The sequence below is a fragment of the Haplochromis burtoni genome, unplaced genomic scaffold (genome assembly GCF_018398535.1).
Source record: "Haplochromis burtoni strain Fernald_Lab_line unplaced genomic scaffold, NCSU_Asbu1 Contig_74, whole genome shotgun sequence".
NCBI lineage: Eukaryota > Metazoa > Chordata > Actinopteri > Cichliformes > Cichlidae > Haplochromis > Haplochromis burtoni.
The window spans coordinates 183,001-203,248 of NW_024582435.1; the positions used below are offsets into that span (position 1 = coordinate 183,001).

Here is a 20,248-nt window from a genome sequence, read left to right on the forward strand (position 1 = left end):
GGCCAGCAAGATGAATCTGAAAGACCAGTTGATTCTGAATAAAGCCTCCAAAATGAAATTCATTAAAACTGGCTTCTCCTCTATTATAATTATATTTAACTTTGGATGAAGAGTCGATTAAAAACTCGCCCGAGACCCAGATTTATGAGAGCAGCTCCCACAATCTTGGTTACGGGGACCTGACAGGCGGCGTTCTTTGATCCAATCTGAGCTTCGTACTTCAGTTTGTGTAAACTGTGTCAACCATTTTGATTGTTTATAGAATATTCAGTGAATATGGCCAAATTGTCACAGACGTTTTCCCCCCTGAGTCATTCTATAAAGTGTTTACCTTTTGTCATTTCACATTTCACTGTGACTGAGTTGCTTCTGTGTGCAAAATGTTTGAAAGGATTCAAATCAAATCCTGAGCCGTCAGATGAAAGACGATCACGTCAGAGAGAGAAGATTAAAGCTTCTCTCTATGTGCCAGGCCCTTTTTGAACGAGTGACAGACTCCTTCCCCTTCATCCATTCTGCACTCTTTGGTGAAAGAAAACTAGCATGGAAAATTAAAAGAAATAAATGCTTCTGTCATGGCACAAATGACTGTGGCGAGTTCCACAGCAGGGTTTGTTTTGATTTGCCATTTCCAAGTGGTCTGTTAGATATTAACAAAAGTGAGTTTTGGGAGGAAAACTTTCGAAATTCCCATTTTAGACAGAAATGTTGTGGAGCAGTAATGTGGCAGTTCAGCGGTACTGCGATGATTCATAACTTTCTCTTTCTGTAAATATAAAACACCTACACAGAGCATTAGTTACAGGAAACAAAAGACAAAGAGTAGAGGAAGCTTGCCTGAATGCTGCTGTTAGACTGTCACAGTCTGAGCGTGCATACATTTGCCACATATTTCCAGTGCGTATTTCAGCTGTGCAGATGTTCATTTTCTTTTTCCACTGACAAGCTCATAGCTTCAAAACAGCCGAGGAAGGGACAGCGACCACAGTGTCAAATATTTAGTTCAGGGTTAGCAGACAGGTTTCATATTACAGTTCAGCTAAGGGTGAAGCATTCAGTGGTTAGCATTGTGTCTCAGACTATGTCAGCTGAATCTGATGATAAGTCTAAAATTACGAGTGCCGTGAACATGTGAGTGCTCTCAGCGAGAAAGAGGGAGAATGAAGTTAGGGGGGAAAGTGATCCATATACAGAATGAGATGCCCATAATCTTTCTGCCTCTAACAGGACTCTGCTTATTGTTATTTTGCTCTTGATGGGCATATCTCGTCTTTGCGCGTCCCACTTTTCTTTCATGTCTTAGGCTTCGTCCACACGTACACGGGTATTTTTGAAAACGGAGATTTTCCGTTTTCGTTTTAAAAAAATAATCCCGTCCACACGTAAACGCAGAAATGAAGGAAAACACTGCTAGGAACATGCCAAAGCAGCAGGTGGCGCTATATTCCTAACCGTGCAGAAATGTTGGCCAATCAGAAGTCTCAGAAGCCTCGGTGGGAAAAAGTAAACAAAGCTGGGGCATAGAAGCAGAACCGAGTCGTATGTGTGGAGGGACAGTAACTGTGTGTATATGTAAGCATTTAAACACTGCAGAGAGAACAATTAACAGTAACAGTATTGTGGAAATTCATTTCACCGAGACAATAACGTGGCGCACAGTGTGACGTCAAAAAAGGCGCACACCTTTGACGCTGCGTTTTCTCCGTTTTTCTCGTCCACACGTAAATGCAAAAACGGAGTTTTCGAAAATATCCACCCTGGCCGGAGTTTTTAAAAATCTCCTTTTTCAGTGACCAAAAACGCCGTTTACGTGTGGACGAAAGGTGCAAACGCATAGAAAAATCTGCGTTTTCAAAAATACCCGGGTACGTGTGGACGTAGCCTTAATTCTGCTGCACATGATCGCCCTTAAACCCCATGCTGAACCTCACCAGGCCTTCTTCAGACCATTTCTGAGAATTGCTAGCACCAACACTTGTGTCATACCTCGCCAGCTGTTCACTAATTCTTTGTCACACAACTGTTTGTTAAGCTTTTCCGGTCCTGTGAAAAACTGAGTCCAACTCCACGAATGTCTGTCTGCAGAGACGTACGTGCACATGTATACGTGCACAGTCGTCCCACCTGTTTGAAGAACATCACCTCTCAACTGTATCGTACAACAACCTGTTCTCCACTCGGCTTGGACGTGTGGCCTTTCAGATCAAATATAAACACTTTTAAAAACCCATCTTAGGCACTAGTTTTGACAAACATAGTGGCACTTACCGAGAGCCTAACCAGAGGTTTTCTGGTTCTCGGTGGCTGTCTTTGCTAAGATTATTTAAGTTTCCAAAGCGAGCCGCTTCACCAAGCAACAGGTTTGTACCAACAACTTTAAAGAGCTGCAAACGCGATGACCAAGCACAACATTAAAACCTGGCGACAGGTGAAATTAATAACATCGATCATCCTGTCACAATCTCATCTGCAGGGAAACCTTGGGTCCTGCCATTCACGTGCACGTTAATTTGATACCATCAGCCACCTAAACATTGTTGGGAAGCCAAAAGCAATGGTTTTAATTAAGAAAGTAAAATAAATTGTGCCCGCTACAGAGGCAGATGGTGTCACAGTGGTTTAGAGAAATACACTGAGTGGAACACAGTAATAGAACAGTGTCGTTCCTTCGTTATGAGCACGCTGTGACACCTAAAAGTGGGATTCACTGTTGTGTTCGAGTCAGATTTGCAGCTTTGCATTCTCTGCTGTGTTGGCCAGTGTTTTGTTTTATGCAAATATCATGTGTGTGTTGTTGTTGTTTAAAGGAAAGAGCAGAGCGTCGTGTCCTGCCTGAGCTCATCTTGGTTTTAGCTGATAAGCATCCAAACAAACAGTCATCACAATTAAAAAGATAACTTGTGTGATTTGTTGTGTAGAGATACACTTTTATTCAGTGCATTATTGAGATAAAAAAAAACAAATTTTACAAATTATTATGTTAAAGATTTATTAATCATTTGAGAACAAACCAAACAAAGGAAAAGCTACCCAAACAAAGTCAGTTCCGCACATCTAAACCGTTTATAAACTTTAATAAACCTCACTCTCTGGGTTGTTATCAAAAAGAAGGAAAGTTTTCAGCCAACTGCAGTCTCCAGCGCGCACATCCATCCTGAAACATGCCACTTCCCAACATCGCTGCTATGCTTTAGTTTAAACAGAGATTATCGTGTTTACACACCACTCCGCCTCCAGTAGTCCAGTAATAAATCTCATATCATGTTATGAGAAACACTCGTCCTATAATTGATATAAAACTGTTTGAAATATTTTATATTCTATTCTTACAATTAAAAGCAGTTTGAGAAACGCTGGCACGATTTCGTATTTTATGTTGAAAGGAAACAAAAACTTCTCATTTTCCTTCACATGTCTGAGGTAAGTAAAAGGCGTGAATGGCACCGGGTTGGAAGGCGAGTTCAACAGAAGTGCATCCAAACCCGTTTCTTTTACACTGTTCTGGCAGGATGCGTCTTTTTCTTTCCGTTTTAGGATCTTCTTTGTGATATTTTTCAAACAAAACTCATAGTTTAGCCCAGAAATATTCGAGTGCCTTAATCAGAAGAGCATCCGTTAAACCACGGTGTGTGGGACTCACCTATAACGAACCACAGGAGCGCCTGTTTCTGCAGAGCTGTGCAGGTTTGCGAGCCCATCCTGTCGCTCTCAAAACGATCCACTGACTGAAGTTTGGAAGCGAGGAAGTGAAGGGAACGGCAACTAACAAGAGCTCAACGAGTAATTGGTAGCATCATAAATAACTGCTGTTTAAGAAGCCCATGTAATCCGGCCGCACGGTCAATCAGCCCCAATAAAAGCTTCACTGTGTCACCCTGCGCAAACCGCTCGGGGGAGAGCCGAGGCTGCTCCTTGTTCCTGCTGTAGGCTACCTCAACTCCCCCGAGTCCTCCTGTCACCGAGTCATCCAGACGTGAAACATAATGAGTCGTAAAGTTGCAACTCTCTCTCCAACAAGCCGTCCACAGGTCTGAAGAAATCCGAAAAACGTCACTGGAAGCGTGCGGTGTTTGGTTCAAGCGCTCTCGTGCGCAACGGGACGCACCAGTATGGAACCAGTGGAGCTGAGCGACTGTGTCAGGGTTCACTGCTTCCCCCCGAGGACATGGGTCCCGGTTAGTGATGGGGACACCGGACAGACCCAAACAGTGCGGGAAGGGGGAGCGGTGCTGATTTGGAAGAGCGGAGGGAGGGGGAGGGAGCTGTACTTCTTTTCTCACTCTTTGATTGGTGAGAACCCAGAAGTCTGTAAAAGATATATCTATTACTTTAAATAAACAATAAACGATATATCCAAATAATTAAAAAAAAAAACCTAAATGATCAAAAACTATGAAGAGAACTCGTGAAAATAAACAGGTGCAAATAAAAACTCGACTAAAAGACAGAGGAGTCCGCAGAGTTCAGAGTTCCATCTGAAGAAGCTGCAACAATAAACTTTAAAGTCCAAAAAAACAAGAAAAGTATAGTTTTGTGATTCTATACAAAATTATATTCTCTTCACTATATTCTATTCACTGTGCATCCGCCTGTGGTGACGCGATGAGGACAGGTGCGGCGAGTACGGATTCAAGCGTGGCACGGGTTCAGAGCAGTTGTCCAACAGCGACATCTAGTGTTCATATGGAGCGTTACACAGCGATTTACATCAAATATCACAACTCCAGTCCTCAGGAGGTAAAGTTGGTGAAATAAGTGTTTATTTTTCTCCTTCATAATTGTATATTTGCACCTCTTGTGTAGATGTAGGCCACTGATAAAAACTGTTTCACTTTAAGCTGTTTTCATAGCCATTATCAGATTCAGGTGGTTGCATAGTTTAATTTGCAGTATTTTGTTTCTATAAATTTTTAATATGTACAAGTAAGAATATTTTTTTAAAGAAATAAAATTAATAGACGCGACAGATTTTACTTTGCAGCTTTAGCATTAATTAATATAACATTCAGAAGCTGCAGAAACATAAACCTACTCATGTATTTATTAAAACTTCATATTCTATGGAAAGGCACTTTAAAATTTACTGAAAGTTTTTTTCTTTATTTGTTTTCATTTATGTTTTATGTATTTTAAAGTGTCAAAACAAAATGTCATCAAAAGGTCTAAAGCTGACTCATATATGCATTTATACAGGCCTTCATGTCATTCCCTTAGGTGTGGCTTTGTAAAATCATGATATCAGAACTACAGAAGAAGCTCAGAGACAATTTAAATTCAGAAAGTGGCACGACTGAAAGGAAACCTGAAAGTGGCCAAATCATCTCCCACTGACAGAGTCAGGACCCAATTCCCTCACCGCGGGCTCCACAGATAAGGTCAGACAGGAGGATAAAACAGAAGAAAAAGAGTTTACACAAGGTCAACGATGCCACTGCTGTGCTGCCAGCACAATGACTTAAAGAGGAGACAACTGGAGTCAAATGCATTAATTTCGGGGAAAAAAGTCACATCCATCTGTTCAGCTGAAATGCAAAGGTCCAGAGGAAATGACACCACAGAGCAAACATTCTGCAAAAACAAAGTGAGAGGACACAGAATATGGTCTCTGACAGAACCAAAGTCAGAGTTCAAAGGAACAATGAAGAGTTTCTCAGACTGACCTAAGAGTCACTTATTGACCTGTCTTGTTTATTTGTGATACACAAATGACAGAATAATAGGAAAGAAGGAGGAATTAACTGTTCCATCCAGTTTGCTGCTGAAACTGAAACCAACACAAAGTTGCATCTAGAAGTTAAAAGCAGAGACTTTCACGCTGCTGTGGAGAAGTAATACAGCGTTAGATTATACCTCAGTTTGGTGTGACTGTCATTAAGGAAGCTCACACCAGAACATTCAGCTGTAATCGTAGGTACTCTCTGAACATACAGACTAGCATGTTTTAACAAAATCCAACAACACAAGAGCAGGTTTGGAGTTTAAAACAGCACCGTGTGCACAAGCAGTCATCCTGAAGCCTCATTCAGAGAATATGTTAATTATACAGTATCGTATTTATGGATATAAAGACTGGATATATATATATGATCACTTATAGGTTTCTTCAGCCTCCCTGTTTAGTTGAGCTTGATGAGTTAAAAGATTGCTTGTGCATTTCTCCCCTTCTCCAAAAACAAAGCCCGATCATGCGCAGAAGCAAACTTTACTACATGCACAGTCTAACTGCGTCGAGCACACTAGACAGAAATCATATTCGTGGTTTCACTTAGATTTAATGCATCAGGCAACAAACAGACTGAAAGCATTTAAAGCCACAGCTTGTCTGTCTGACTGTCTCCAAGGTAACCAAATGTAAACGTACGGCAGAAGGCATGCAGGACAAAACAGAGGAAAGTGGAGGAAACACTCGAGTGGAGAGTGTGCAGTAAAGATCAAAGGTTCACTGATCAAACGTCCACAGGTTTGAGAAGATATACAAGTGGATTCAGACAAATGAAACAACTGTAAGTAAACAATAGTTCATTTGAGCTTTTTACTCCAATTATCATCGTCTTCCCTTAATGCTGCTCACACAGATGAGCACCACTTACAACCGTTTAATGTCAGGAAATGTGTACAATGCACTTTTTCTATTGTACTTTTAAATTAGCCTTCTCTCAGCACTCGCTTTAGACACTTCATCCATTTTGACTGTTACTTTTGTCAAACATTAAACCAGAGGGAGTTCAGTCCTCACAGACACATTTCTACTTTACAAATATACAAACACTTATAAAATGATTTCACATTACATTAGGGGGGAGTGTTAGCGTGCGCGAACATGGTCAAATAAGGTGGTTTACTAAAAAAACACACACTTTTTGTTCATGAAGTAGTCAATCCTGAGACTTTGGGCTATTTTGTTCTTCCTGTCGTGGTGATGACACATAACCACACAGAAACACAGAAGTGTTTCCAGATCAACACAAGTTGAAATATTATTATTTAGCTCCACAAACTCTGCGTTTATGTAGTACCATAATGCACTAAGATGTGTATCGCTAGCAGTAATAATGAGACATAATACTTCATACTCTGCCCTGAGTCTAGTCTCTGCGGGGAGCACTAGATCACCAGAGACTTACATCACAAGGTTAATGTCACACTAATAATCGCACAGACACAGAGACTGCCAAAGACATCTAGCTGAAAGTGCTTGGTAATATCTATCAGCGGTGTGTTTACAATCATTTCTCCACCTCGTTTGTTTCTCTAAATAACGATGAAAGTAGCAGTCTGCCCTGACTCACAGCTCAGACACTGTGCTTTTCTTTGGCTCGTGTTCACACAGGTCTGACTGGGAGATGGTGAAAGGGTGTAAGAAGGGTGAGACTGATGATGGGGTGCAGAAAGGAGAGCTGAAGGAAGACAAGGAACAAGGATGCACTCCCCTTATCGCTGCCTGCCGCGGTGCCATGAGCGAGGTAACGGCGTGTGCATGTGTGCGGTAGAGAGAGTTTGGCAAGTACATGTCTATTGTAACCATGCTTCCGCTTTGGTAAGCTGGCTACTCCAGCCCTGGAAAGCACCAGATGGATATGATTGGTTGGGTAGACGAAACCAGTTTCTGTCACGTAACACGTCGTACTTTTCCTTTCAATAACAACAAAGTGCTGTGATCACATGAGATTATGCAACTTTTTTTTAACATAGCTCCTCTGCATCCTCTGAGGGAGACATTCAAAACAGGCTTGTCTGGAGGGAAACTCTCCAATTATAACTCAAACTTATGTTTTCTTAAAATACACCCAACCACAAGGTGTTTACACTAAAATGAGCAACAACAGTCCTTTTACTGACAGAAACGACACATCTACGCTTCACATTTTTTTTGAGATGTTTCAGGTTTTTTATGTGGTGAGTTTAACAGGTGGTTCAGCAGCTCCTGAGGACTGATGCTGACCTGACCTTGTGCAACTTCAGCCAGCAGACAGCGCTCCACATAAGTCCGCCAGAGCTGCGGGAAAAAATGGTGAGGTGGATGTCAAGGCCTCATCTGCCCCCCCAGGTGCAGCTACTGCAGGCTGCCTGGCAGGGAGACCTCCACTCCTTACAGCACCTGCTGGTAAGCTCACTTCACACACACACACACACACACACACACACACAGACACACACACACACACACACACACACACACACACAGCACAACACACACCACACACACACCACACACACACACACACACACACACACGCACACGACACACACACACAAACACACACACAACACACACACAGCACACACACACACACACACACACACACACACACACACACAAGACACACACCTGAGAGTCAAAGGATTTCCCAGATGAGTAAAGACAACACAACAAGGGCAACAATCTTCTCCCATTACAAAAGCACATGCAGTTGTTGCGCACTGTGTGGCTTTGGAAAATATAAAGGATGACATAGATTTTGGGCTTTTAACTGTATTTTAATAAGTTTATTTTATATAAGCTTTTCATACTAATAAGGCCCGCCCCATAGCCACTCACGCGACACCAAAGTAATTAAGTAACTAATAAACAATTAAATGACACAAATGTTTCAGATTTTTCATCTACTGTAGAATCTTTTTAATGAGTTCACAGTAAAAAAAAAATACAATAAAAATGAACAAGTAAATATATACATTTAGATTTTACATTTATCAAAAAACAGTTAAAAGTGTTTAAAAGTTAATACTGTTAGAAGTGCACTTCTTTTTCTTATGTTAAGCTATTTCAGGGATTTTAAACATGTGATGTCTACACTGGCACAAAGGGAGAGTTTCACTGGTCCAGCCCACAACTGAAATGAGTTTGCCGTCGTTGGATTAAACGGTGGTTGAACCAAAAAAAGTTTTGATTCTGAGACTGAAAATGTTGTTAAACCTCTAAAATCATGAGAAAATATATATGTAATACTGTAATGTAATAATAATAATTTGGCATTTCCAAATGCATTCCTGAATTATAACCAGCTCAGAGCAGCAAAGAGGCCTGCCATTGTTAGTGTGTCCTTTGGTGACTTTGTGTATCTGGAAATGTGATACTAACGCTCAGGTGCTTTTGTAAAATGACTGGAAATAGCCCACACTGTTTGGGTATGCTGACAGCTGAGTACACAGGTTTATTTATTTATTTATGAATTAAACATAAACTGAATGAACTAATAACTTACATATATCACCTTGGTTATTTATTTATGAAGCACACAGGTGTTTGGGGTATTTCATATGCAGGATTCTTTTATATTTAAAACGTCGGTCTGTCGCTGCTTATTTAATTCATTTTTCCAAAACTCTAACTTGTTACAAACATTTCCAGCACAAAGTACAGCTCACTGAATGCAGGGTACGGTCTGAGCCTCATGGCCTCATTTCACACTGCAGCACTTTGTTACTCCGTGTGCAGTTTTAATAAAGAGAGATCAATTGGAACAAAAGGCCAAAATTTGTTTTAAGAAATGTGAACATGCAAGATGAAATGTTTCTGTGGTGTTAGGGTCCACCGTGCAGCATTATCTGAGACAAATGTAGGAGATAGAGTCTAAAAGGCTGGAGTGGAGAAAGCAGATGGTTGATGAATATTTTGAATTAGATGCCATGGACAACCTTGATGAGGCAGAGATGGGGAGAAAGAGGATTGAACAGAGTCTGAATATGAACACGATGCATTTATAGAACAGGGACTGGGACTGATTGGCTCTGGATGGGAAAAGTGATCAAATGTTGCATGAGGTGACTACATGAGAAAATGGAAGGAAGACGAGGAGAAAACATCTTCATTAGTGTTTAGTTCCCTATAAAGCATCAAATTAATTCTCCCATAGCCGTGAAGAAGTGTCTGTTGGCTGACTAGTACCATCTGACTGCTTCACAATAACTAATTCACACACATTGAGGCCAGTAACATCTAATGGTGGAAATGGATGACACTAAAGTGTGCTGCTTGTTATATCAGCAGTTTAATTTAGAATTTCCCCCCCCCCTGTGTTTGTGTGTGTTTGCACGTGTCAGCTTCAGACCGACGGGTTGGATGTGAATGTTCCAAACAGCGACGGTGTGACAGCTGTGATGCTTGCTGTCAGGGACGTCGACCTGTTTGAAGACTTAGGAGCACATCTGCCATGGGAGCACAAACCCGTGGAGGTCATCAAGGAACTGCTGGGAGTTTCTGCGTAAGAAAGCACAAATACATGCTCATATTTATACAGTAGACAGGTAACATTAAAGCCTTTTGTCATCGAGCAACTATTAAATATGTAAAGTTCACTAGAAGTGCAAAAAAATGTACTGAGATTTGTTTCATCTGTCTTTTAACTTCATCAGTGATTTGATGATACGAGACCATAACGGCTGCTCTGCTCTCCACTACGCTGCTAATACCAACAGCTTTCTGACAGAAGACATCATCCATGTTCTGATGGAGGCGCTAAGTCAAAAAGGTACACACACGCACACACACACACACACACGCGCACACACACACACACACACACACACACACCTTAACCTCATTTGTCTCACTCTTTGCAATCAGTGTTCATTCAGCCAGCAGCTATTTCACCAACAAGTTCTCTTTAACTGGCAATAAACTGATCACCCGACCAGGTGAACTGAATGCCACTGATGATTTTGTCACAATGGCAAGTCCTGCTGGAAATCATTGTGCCTTGGCATTCACCTCCCACCTACCTACATCGTGCAGTCCTCACATAATCTCCATAGCTACAGCATCCCCGATGGCAGCGGTCTCCTCCATACCACACAAACTGTTCAGGAACAGCTTTAGAGATATGAAAAACTGACCAATCTTCCAAACTCCATCAGTAGCATACACGGGATTTCCCTTAACCCGTGGAGGCCCCATCCCACAGGATTCACAGGATCAGAACATCAGCAGTTCCTAAAGAGACAGATGTTCCTCCGAAAGTCAATGGAGACCAAAAAAGGAGGTAAAGGGACAATAAAAAGGTTCAAAGGAAATAAACTTCCCTGCTCAGCTGTGCGGAAATCATGAAATTCCTTATTTCAACAGTGTTTTTAATCTTCTTTGGAAAAGTAAGGATTATCACTTCATGCTCTTTCAGAACGATCACAAATCGGATCATGTCATGCAGTTTGTAAAGGTTTCTGTAAAATGTAAATGATCCTGTCTACAAGCACTTTAACACTGTTGTCCAGCACTACGGCGCTCTGGGGTGTGAGTGTAACATCACAATGCATGACTTCGATCTGCAGATTATAAACCAAATCAGCTGATATCCCTGTTTCTTATTCTGTGACACTGCCTGTAGATTATATTAGAGTACTCTTATTGTCGAGTGAGTTATTTGCTCTTTACTCTGGTTAGTGTTTAATTGATCAGCTACTTATTAAACTTATTAAAATGAATCTAAAGTAAGCATGTGCCAATGTACGAAGTATAAAGCCTCAAATTCTCCGTTCTTGATCTTCCTGGCTTTCTTATACGGATACAAATAACCGGCATACCAGATTCATTCATAATCCTGTTTATCACAGTAAAACGTCTGCACTCATGTGGGTATAAGAAAGACTTGTTTGTTAATGTGTGAGGGAGCACTTTACTAAGAGCCTTTACATGTGACGGAGTCTGCATCAACAAACTGAAACCATGTGACAGAGAGAGCATGGATCAATATGGATGAAAACATTGTTTAAGCCAAAAATAAAAATAGCTTTTTTTCCTTTTTCTTTTACTGTTTCTAACCTATCAGACGCCTGCACCCCAATCCCAGGAGTGTGGCCCCAAACAGGGATTTGCACAATTTCTGCAGGAAGAAAAAAAGTGGACTTATTTTACTTTACACTTTACTACTTCTTTCTTTTCCTGGTTTTGTGTAGATGCCGTTCCTATTTCACAAACACGGGATTTGGTCTCAGAGATTGGAGATTCAGACGGAGAGTTGGACATTGAGAGCTTTTATCCTAACCAGTCGATAGCAGCCACGCCCACAATGACAGCAACCCGTCAAGATGACTTTCTTCAGTACAGCCACACCAGGGTGAGTTTTACGTCTGCAGTGTGACCAGCAAGCTGTGTGTTTTTCAGTGCAGTCAGTTCAGTTAACAAACACACAGAGAGACAGTGTGGTCACCCAGAAGACATATATATGGACCAGTAATTGGATCTCTGTTTGAGTGTACACGTGCTCTGTGTAGCTGACACCGTACTGCCATACTACTGTATTGTGGGTGTTCTTATAGGAAAAGTAGATGAGCAGACAGCTGGTTAGCTGGAGGAGACCAGCAGGTGGTTTACAGGGAAGATCTGTAGTGTATGTACACAGGTATAATGTCTGTGTGCACAACACATTTAGAGTAATACATATATAGAATACAGGGCGAGTCCATAGCAGCATATTAGACTCAGTGTAGAATGAAGAAATTCAGCTTACAGGAAAGTTCAGAGTCATATATTTAAATTATAACGTTATAAAGTTTTACGTTTTTGTGTCAAAGTCACTTGTGGACATTGATGCTACAAGTACATTTAATCTAATTGAAATTTATATATTTGTTTTAAATTATTTTAAGCATTATAAACATAAATTCCATCTGGAAGATCTTTTATGAGCCTCATTTTTAAGACTGGAGCATGTATTGACGACCTCACCTTTGTTCTTGGTTCCAGGAAGTTCCAGAGTCTCCAGGGAGCCCCCCTCTATCTGACCATCATAAAGACCTGAGCCAAGGTAAGGGAGCTTTCAGAGGTTTTAGCCATGTTTACTTGAAGTGTTTGGTGAAAATGAAGCGGCATTCCTTTTGTGGACTTATTAGATTGGACTAAAATTGTGCCCTAGTTAACCTAACCTTTTAACCTAAGAGGTCAAAAGGGTTAAAGACAAAGTTAACATTAACTTGCAATAAAAATGCCTCTCAGTTCACGGGTCCTGGATGGCAGCTAATGCTTCAGATTTTGAAAAAGGAACATAATCAGCATCTCAAATAGGCCATGAGATCAAATCACCTTCTAAAAGGAGGGGGTTGGGGGGGTGACTAGATAGGAGTGGTCTCGTACTCAACCCCAGGCGGCATGGTTTGGACACCACAGAGGGAAAGCGAGGGTGTTAGACAGGACACCAAAAGCATTTCGACTACAGTGAGAGAAAGAAACTACTGACCAAGAAATCGGGATAGAGGAGTGATAGTTTAAAAAAGAATTCTTTAAAGTGGCCTCATCATGGGATCAGAGACCAACAGGCTCAGAAACAGGTAAAACCTATTATTTCCTCTGTGATGAGCATTAGTGCGGTAAATATGAACGCTGTGCTGCTGTACGTTTAATGTAGAAAATAGTAAGTGTGAACTTAAGTTGAACTTGTTCGTTTGTATGGTTATCAAGGCTCTTTGTGGAGTTAGAAAACTCTTTTCCTGCTGACTGTTACAGGAGGTACAACATGGCTTTTCTGTTTTTGTACCACTGACAGACTGTTTGGATGGTACGTGTTTGAGTTTCAGCTCAGCATTTTACTACGAAGACTGAAAGAATAAAAATTACATTTGATGAACGGGTGTTACGCTGTGTGTTTGTGTGTGTCTGGAGCAGATAAGGGGATCCCCCCCTGTTCCCAAGAATCCATGGAAACACTGAGAGACATGAGGGAAGCCTATCAGGAGGCAGGCAGGGGAGGCAGGTGGGCACGCTAAAATCTCTCTCTCTCAAGCACACACATTATCATGTGCGGTCTTTTTAAGTGTGCATTCACTGTATCAGGATAAGAATATAATTTACAAGCTGGTGATCCTGCGCTGACTCCTGTGAACGCATCAGCATCTGTTTATAGGTAACCACAGACTGTTGTGTACAGACAAACCTCTTTGATGTGTACAGGTAACAGCCTGCAGCTATAACACACAGTCCTGTATATACAGCATACACTCTCAATGGGCTGGTCAACAAATCCCCCGTCCTTTAACACCAACAGCAGAAAAGTGTCTGGTTACACCCACAGATCTGTGCACAGGCACCTGTCACCGTGTCCAGAGGACAACCTGTTCTAGCCAAACAGGTTAGGAACAGGGGGAGAGGGGGCTTTGGTGAATCAGCCCATTGTCTGTTATGAGCAGCTCTCACCACTGAATCAAGTCCAAGCTCTCCAAGGAGAACAAAGGTCTTTAAGCCGGTCTCTCCTTTCATAGCGTCAGCTTCCAGAAATGTGAGCAAAGTGAGGCTTTACATGCAGTTTGAAACAAAACAAACTTCAAATGCATCTGTACATGTCTTTCATTAATGTTCTTCTTTATAATTTCTCAGTTCAGACATTATAGTGTGTCCACAAATAATAATGACAGTTTCTCCATGACAACCATAAAGGGTTTTCCACTCTTTTCCTCAGTCAAGATGTGTCTCTGCCCAGTTTGCACAAGAGCAACAACAGCAGACACCGGGGCCATGCAGACCATCCTCTGGCGTCTGGCTTGCTGAGTGTGAGAAGCCCCTGCCAGCCAGTACCCCCACCACACAGGTATACATACACGTGAACTATCAAGCAGCAGATAGCTAACTTGTTACACTACTTGTTACCATCACAGATGAAGAGAAGCAGGTGCAGCAGTGCTGACAAGAAAAAGTTTAACAAATCACTGGCACTCACAAAAACTAAATATTGCTTCTTCTTTTTTCAGGAGACGAAGAACAAGAAGTGTGGTTGCTGCATCGCCACCCTCCCACTTGTTGTCTGTGCCAGAGCCCAGTCAGCTCAGCCAATCGGCTCCCAGCATCATGGAACCTGTGCTGTGTCCAAACACTATGATGCAGGCCAGAGCACACATCCAGACCCGTATGTACTCTGCATTACACGTTATATTTCAATGACGTTTGATGGTTACATCTCTTTCTATCTGCAGGGTTGGGTTCTCATCATACTATAAATGAACAAAAGGTATGTTTTAACTACAATCCTTCCATTTCCCCCAATACTTTCATTTCTTTTTCATCCACATAATGTTTTTATAATGAATAATTCCTGTATTATTAATTTGCCACGGGTTTCTCCAGGGTCTCCTGCCCCGAACACCAAAACTCTTGGCACCCCTGGACAAACGCTTCAGAGACGGCACCGCTCTGCCTGTACTAAAGCAACATGTTCCCCTGAAGCCCATCAGTCAGAGCCCTATTTCTACAAGGACCAGGTTGAAAAGAGAGAGACTGCCCTGGGGCAGCTCATGCATTGACCCTTCAATGACGAAGGATGGCAGTGTTGAGAGCGGGTCCAGCAGCAGCCACAGCTCAGTCGATTTAGAGGATGAGGACGCTGACAGGGATCAAGATGCATATCTGACTGTCAGTCATGACAGGATGTTGGAGCTTCCAAAGGATGCGAGCACCGCTGAGGCTGATAGGACTGGGAAGACAGCGCTGCATTTTAAAGTTCAGTCAAAGATTAGTCATGTTCCACTGATCCGCAGATCAGGACATAGCCTGAAGGAAGATCTTATCAATCATACAAGTGATCTTCACAACAGTGAAATAGCTTTGAACTCTCAGAATGAAGGCAAAGTGAGCCGTATGAATATTACAAAAGAGTGTTCTGACAGCGAGTCATCAAAAGCATATGACTCTGCAAAAAATGGAGACACTCTGACTCAGGATGAAGGCATTTTGAATAATGTAATAGTTTTCACATCAGAGTCAAAGGACGAGAAGAACAACGTGGGGAACATTTCTGAACCCGGGACTGAGATTATCCACGGAGTTGTATTTAATGTGAATAATGATCTAAATGAATTGAGGAATGTGAAACAGACAGAAAAAACAATAATGAAGTATTCCTGTGATGAAGAACACCAGGTAGACAAAACATTAGTTTGCAGTCCAGTAGATGAAACGTTAAATCCCAGAGCTGCTGTGGGGAATATTCAAATTTGTGCTTCACCTGAAAACATTCATCAGAACGATGGAGATCACAAGAAAGACGAGAAGCTTACACCGGATAAGGAGAAAAGAACCAATGTGAACTTTGAACTGAGAACAAGCAATCACACTAAGCAGCCTTTCAACATACTAGCACATAAAGACAGAAGCATTTTAAATCGGATTAAGTCCAAAAGCAACTTTAAGTACTCCTTGCTGAATACTCAGGTCAAAGATAAAACCAGGAAAAGTCCCGAGCAAACTGGTAGCAGAGGGGGTACTGTAGCTAAAGCCAAGTCAAAGATGAAATCAAAATGTGCTCACTCTAATTCTGGCACTTCATCGCCACGGAAGAAGGTTATTGATTATGCACAGAGCAAAATAATACATCCTGTCACTACTCAGCAGCACGCACAAGGGAGGGAGCTGAGAAGTGCCCAGCAGCTGAGAAAACCCTGTGTAGAGGAAACACCAAGGTCTAAATCTGCCGTTGACCTCATCACCTACAAGGATATGTTTCAGCAGATACAGAGTCAGAGTCAAGAAGGGCCAGCCATCTATGAGATGTTTGCCGGTCCTGTCTATGAAAACCTCAGAGTTCCCTACACCTGTGAGAAACTAAACGAGAGAAGCCCACCCCAGTGTGCTCCACCTAAGAAGACACAACAGGGCCATAAAGCAAAACACAGGCAACTGAAATCAGCACACAGTAAGCCGAACAGAAGCCCAGCTGAGACAACAGTGGTTTCAGCTAAAAGCAAAGCAAAGCCTGTGCCGTCCAGGATAAAAACTCCAGTCACACCTGTCAGGAAGGGCATCCACAAAGGGCGAAATAATCCTCAACTAGACACTGAGGTAGTTCTTAACAAAGGTGTCAACATTTGTCAAGACAAGGGTGAAAGTCACCTGTCTACAATAGAAGAGACCTTTCCTACACATGACTCTGAAACGATCAAATGTGATGATGACAGCACTCTCACTACACCAACATCTGCCTCTCATGGCGCAGATTTCAGTCACACACACAAAAATATTCAAGACACAACAGTAAGTTCATTAACAGGAAATCAAAACAGACCACTTCCAGAGCCCGTGTTATCAAAACGTCCTCATCAGCCAAAGATGGACACATGGACATCTTCAAGTAGCAACAGCTACACAATTACGTCCCCTGTTTACCAGAAGTTTCTGGATGAAGCAGGTGACGGGCCACTTACAGACGATCTGCTGCAGTGTCTGGCAGAGGAACTGATCTCTTTGGATGAGAGGGATGCATCCATAGGCCCGCTTAATCCAAATAAGGAAAAGAGCAACCAGGAATCCAGCAGAGAAGATGATCGTGTCATGGGACTAAATATGTTTTCCGAGGTAACCGTTTCGGAAGTCAAACTGTCAAATCTTTATCTATTGATAAATACTGCTGGTTGAGGAGGAAACAATAAGGTTTTCAGTTCTGGTTAGAGAATCAGGGTCTGGAGAAGAGATGCTGTTAGATTGTTTATTCTTCAAAGAAGTGGAGCAGCGGAGAGTACATGCAGAACTGGTCACGGGGTATACGTGCCATGTGTTAATTAAGCACCGTGATTCTCCCAGGACTCTTGAAACAGGAATGTATGTGTAATTTGCATAACACTTATTAGAGAATAAACAATGCAAACAGAACTGGTAAATGTGAAACAAACAACACATTCAAGCAGATGCTGTTTGTGATGGCAGGAGAGGGATTACTTTCAGTTCGGTGTTATGTCTGCTGTTAGATTTCACTGGGCAAGCACTGCTTTCCTTGCTTGTCCTGACAGAATAACGTTGCATTCATTAGCTATTTCTGTGCTACGGTGAACTCTAAATCTTGACTGAAACTATTCTAATAATCATCCTTTTGCAGAAGATCACCCAGCTGTTTTACAACTATTCTTTCAAGAATTTTTTTAATTAAATGAAGGTTAAACATTGGCCTGCAGTTAACTAAGACAGGGAGATCAAGTAAAGGTTTAAGTAATGGTTTAATTAACATTGCCTTTAAAGCCCATTTAACAAAGATAAACTGATCATATTTAAAACTGAAGCATTACTAATGCATAACAAAATGTTGAATGAGCTGATAATTGAGTTCAGTCACTGTGATAACGCTTTCTTGTAGTGTAATTATCATTATGTGCCTTTTATTGAAGATTGCTTCAAGAGGCAGTGGCACTGTGCTTGGCTCTGGGTTGGTCTTGGATGACACCATCACATGGAGAAAGGGAGAAGTACTCGGCAGGGGCGCCTATGGCACAGTATGTATCCTAACTTTTGATAGCACATAGCAAAAAAACTGAACAAGAACTGAGCCAAAAATTGTTAAATTACTCAGAATGACCTACTTTTGCCACTGTGTGTTCTAAATGTGTCACTAAATGAACTACTAGAATTGACCTTCTTTGACATTTTCTCTGACATGAAAATTTGCTTTTCATTTATTAAAACATGCACTCCAGAATATTCCAGAAAAACCAAAATCATTTACAACAGCAGGTCTTATTGCCTCACATTACCAGGTGTACTGTGGCCTGACCAGTCAGGGTCAGCTAATAGCTGTGAAGCAGGTGATCCTCGATTCCTCGGACGCTGATGCTGCAAATAAAGAATACAGTCGTCTGCAGGGGGAGGTGGAGTTGCTTAAAACCCTCAGACACATCAACATTGTTGGCTTCCTGGGTACCTCGCTTCAGCAGCATGTGGTTTCCATCTTCATGGAGTATATCCCAGGAGGCTCCATTGCAAGCATCATTCACAGGTTAGTCTGAAATATTTTGTCTGAAGCTATCACTTCTGGCAAAATAACTGTTCTTCACAAGAGCCCCGAGTACAAGTTATTATCTGATGCCCTCAGATTTGGTCCACTGCCAGAGCGAGTCCTGGCTCTGTACACTCAACAGATACTGGAAGGGGTGGCTTACCTTCACGTGAACAGGGTGATTCACCGAGACTTGAAGGGAAACAATGTCATGCTAATGCCAACTGGTGTCATCAAACTCATAGACTTTGGATGCGCACGTCGACTAAGTTATATGCATCACACAACTTGCAACAGTGTCGACCTGCTCAAGTCTGTTCATGGCACGCCTTACTGGATGGCACCAGAGGTACACTGGAGTTCAGTCATTAAAAAAAAATTTAATCAATAATCTGCAAACATTTACGCTGCCATGAGACCTCAACTTTACTTTTTAGACATTTGTCTTCTCACTTCAGATTATCAATGAAACGGGATATGGGAGAAAGTCAGACATATGGAGCGTGGGGTGCACGGTGTTTGAAATGGCCACAGGGAAACCACCGCTGGCACACATGGACAAGATGGCTGCCTTGTTCTACATTGGGGCTCAGAGAGGGTTGATGCCTTCCTTACCAGACAGTTTCTCAGAAAATGCAAAGGAATTTGTAAAAATCTGCTTGACAAGGTGAGATGTAGTGCAAAGATTTGTTTTAAAAATGTATTAATTTATTTCACAAGCTCAGTTGCATGCCAAAACAATTTCAGATTTACTACATCAAGCAGGTATGAGACCTGGTGATACTGTGTAGGTCTAACACAGAAGCAGAAATCCACTGTGTAAGTCTATATACTTGACTGTTTTTATTTTTTAACTATTTCAGTGTAAGGTGACATTAATGGTTTGAAACGTGTCTAAAATATAAGGTATCCTGTGCAGAGGTTTCAACATGGTGGGCATGTTGTCCGTTTATTATGTGCAGTCTGTGGTTACATGCAGAAGGCGTTGCATCTTTTATTTCGTTTACTTTGATCTAATTTCATTGTCTCTCTAGTGACCAGAAGCTACGTCCATCAGCTGACCAGCTGCTGAAGCATTCGTTCATCCCCACAAATGTGACGTGAAAGAGGAAATATGCACCGCGATCAGACAGGACTGTTTTCAACTTACAAGATTTCACTGAGTTTGATTTATACAACTCAAAACATCAAATGGTCTTTTGTGACCCTGTGAGAGCTTACCGTCTATTCAGCACTATAGCAGTAGTGCCAATGATGGGCAGGATGAAGAAGAAAAACCATAGTTATGAGAAGCACTTTTGTATACAGTGATATGATCTATAAAATGTGAATTACATGTAGGATTTTTCCTTCCTCATACATGTGCCATTTAGTTTTTATGGTATTTTCAGTTCTAATAAAAAGAAAATGCATCATCTATACTTCAGTCCAACGATCATTTTTCAGTGACCCCCATACCTTTATATCGAATCACAAAGAATTCAGCATTTAACCGTGTTTAAATATCATGCCACTGGAAAAAAACAGCATGTCTCCTCAAATGTAACTACAAATCAGTACAGTATGTT

The 20,248-nt window shown here is 41.6% G+C and overlaps 2 protein-coding genes across 3 annotated transcripts in view; one reads left to right on the forward strand and one right to left on the reverse strand.

Annotated features, from left to right (window-relative positions):
- ramp1 (receptor activity modifying protein 1) overlaps nucleotides 1-4,256 on the reverse strand; it is a 60,607-nt gene extending 56,351 nt beyond the window's left edge. The window contains exon 1 of one of the 2 annotated variants that reach the window (XM_005925948.3): nucleotides 3,641-4,256. In XM_005925948.3, the coding sequence (XP_005926010.1) occupies nucleotides 3,641-3,698 (58 nt within the window). In that variant the 5' untranslated portion in view covers nucleotides 3,699-4,256. The remainder of the gene's footprint in view (nucleotides 1-3,640) is intronic. The other variant, XM_005925949.3, reaches the window with a different exon arrangement.
- A 1,960-nt stretch (nucleotides 4,257-6,216) lies between these two features.
- Nucleotides 6,217-20,173, forward strand: map3k19 (mitogen-activated protein kinase kinase kinase 19). Its single transcript, XM_042221765.1, has 17 exons — nucleotides 6,217-6,503; nucleotides 7,331-7,463; nucleotides 7,910-8,104; nucleotides 10,045-10,205; nucleotides 10,357-10,472; nucleotides 11,893-12,053; nucleotides 12,683-12,743; nucleotides 13,598-13,685; nucleotides 14,388-14,516; nucleotides 14,677-14,831; nucleotides 14,899-14,933; nucleotides 15,050-17,272; nucleotides 18,076-18,180; nucleotides 18,442-18,680; nucleotides 18,777-19,029; nucleotides 19,139-19,347; nucleotides 19,715-20,173. The coding sequence occupies exons 1-17, from the start codon at nucleotides 6,493-6,495 to the stop codon at nucleotides 19,782-19,784; spliced, it is 4,344 nt and encodes a 1,447-aa protein (XP_042077699.1). The 5' UTR covers nucleotides 6,217-6,492; the 3' UTR covers nucleotides 19,785-20,173.
- Nucleotides 20,174-20,248: the final 75 nt, after the last annotated feature.

Coding starts and splice junctions, on each gene's coding strand:
- map3k19 (XM_042221765.1), top strand. Junction 8,105..10,044: donor ACTCCTTACAGCACCTGCTG/GTAAGCTCACTT, acceptor TGCACGTGTCAG/CTTCAGACCGACGGGTTGGA. Junction 17,273..18,075: donor GACTAAATATGTTTTCCGAG/GTAACCGTTTCG, acceptor CTTTTATTGAAG/ATTGCTTCAAGAGGCAGTGG.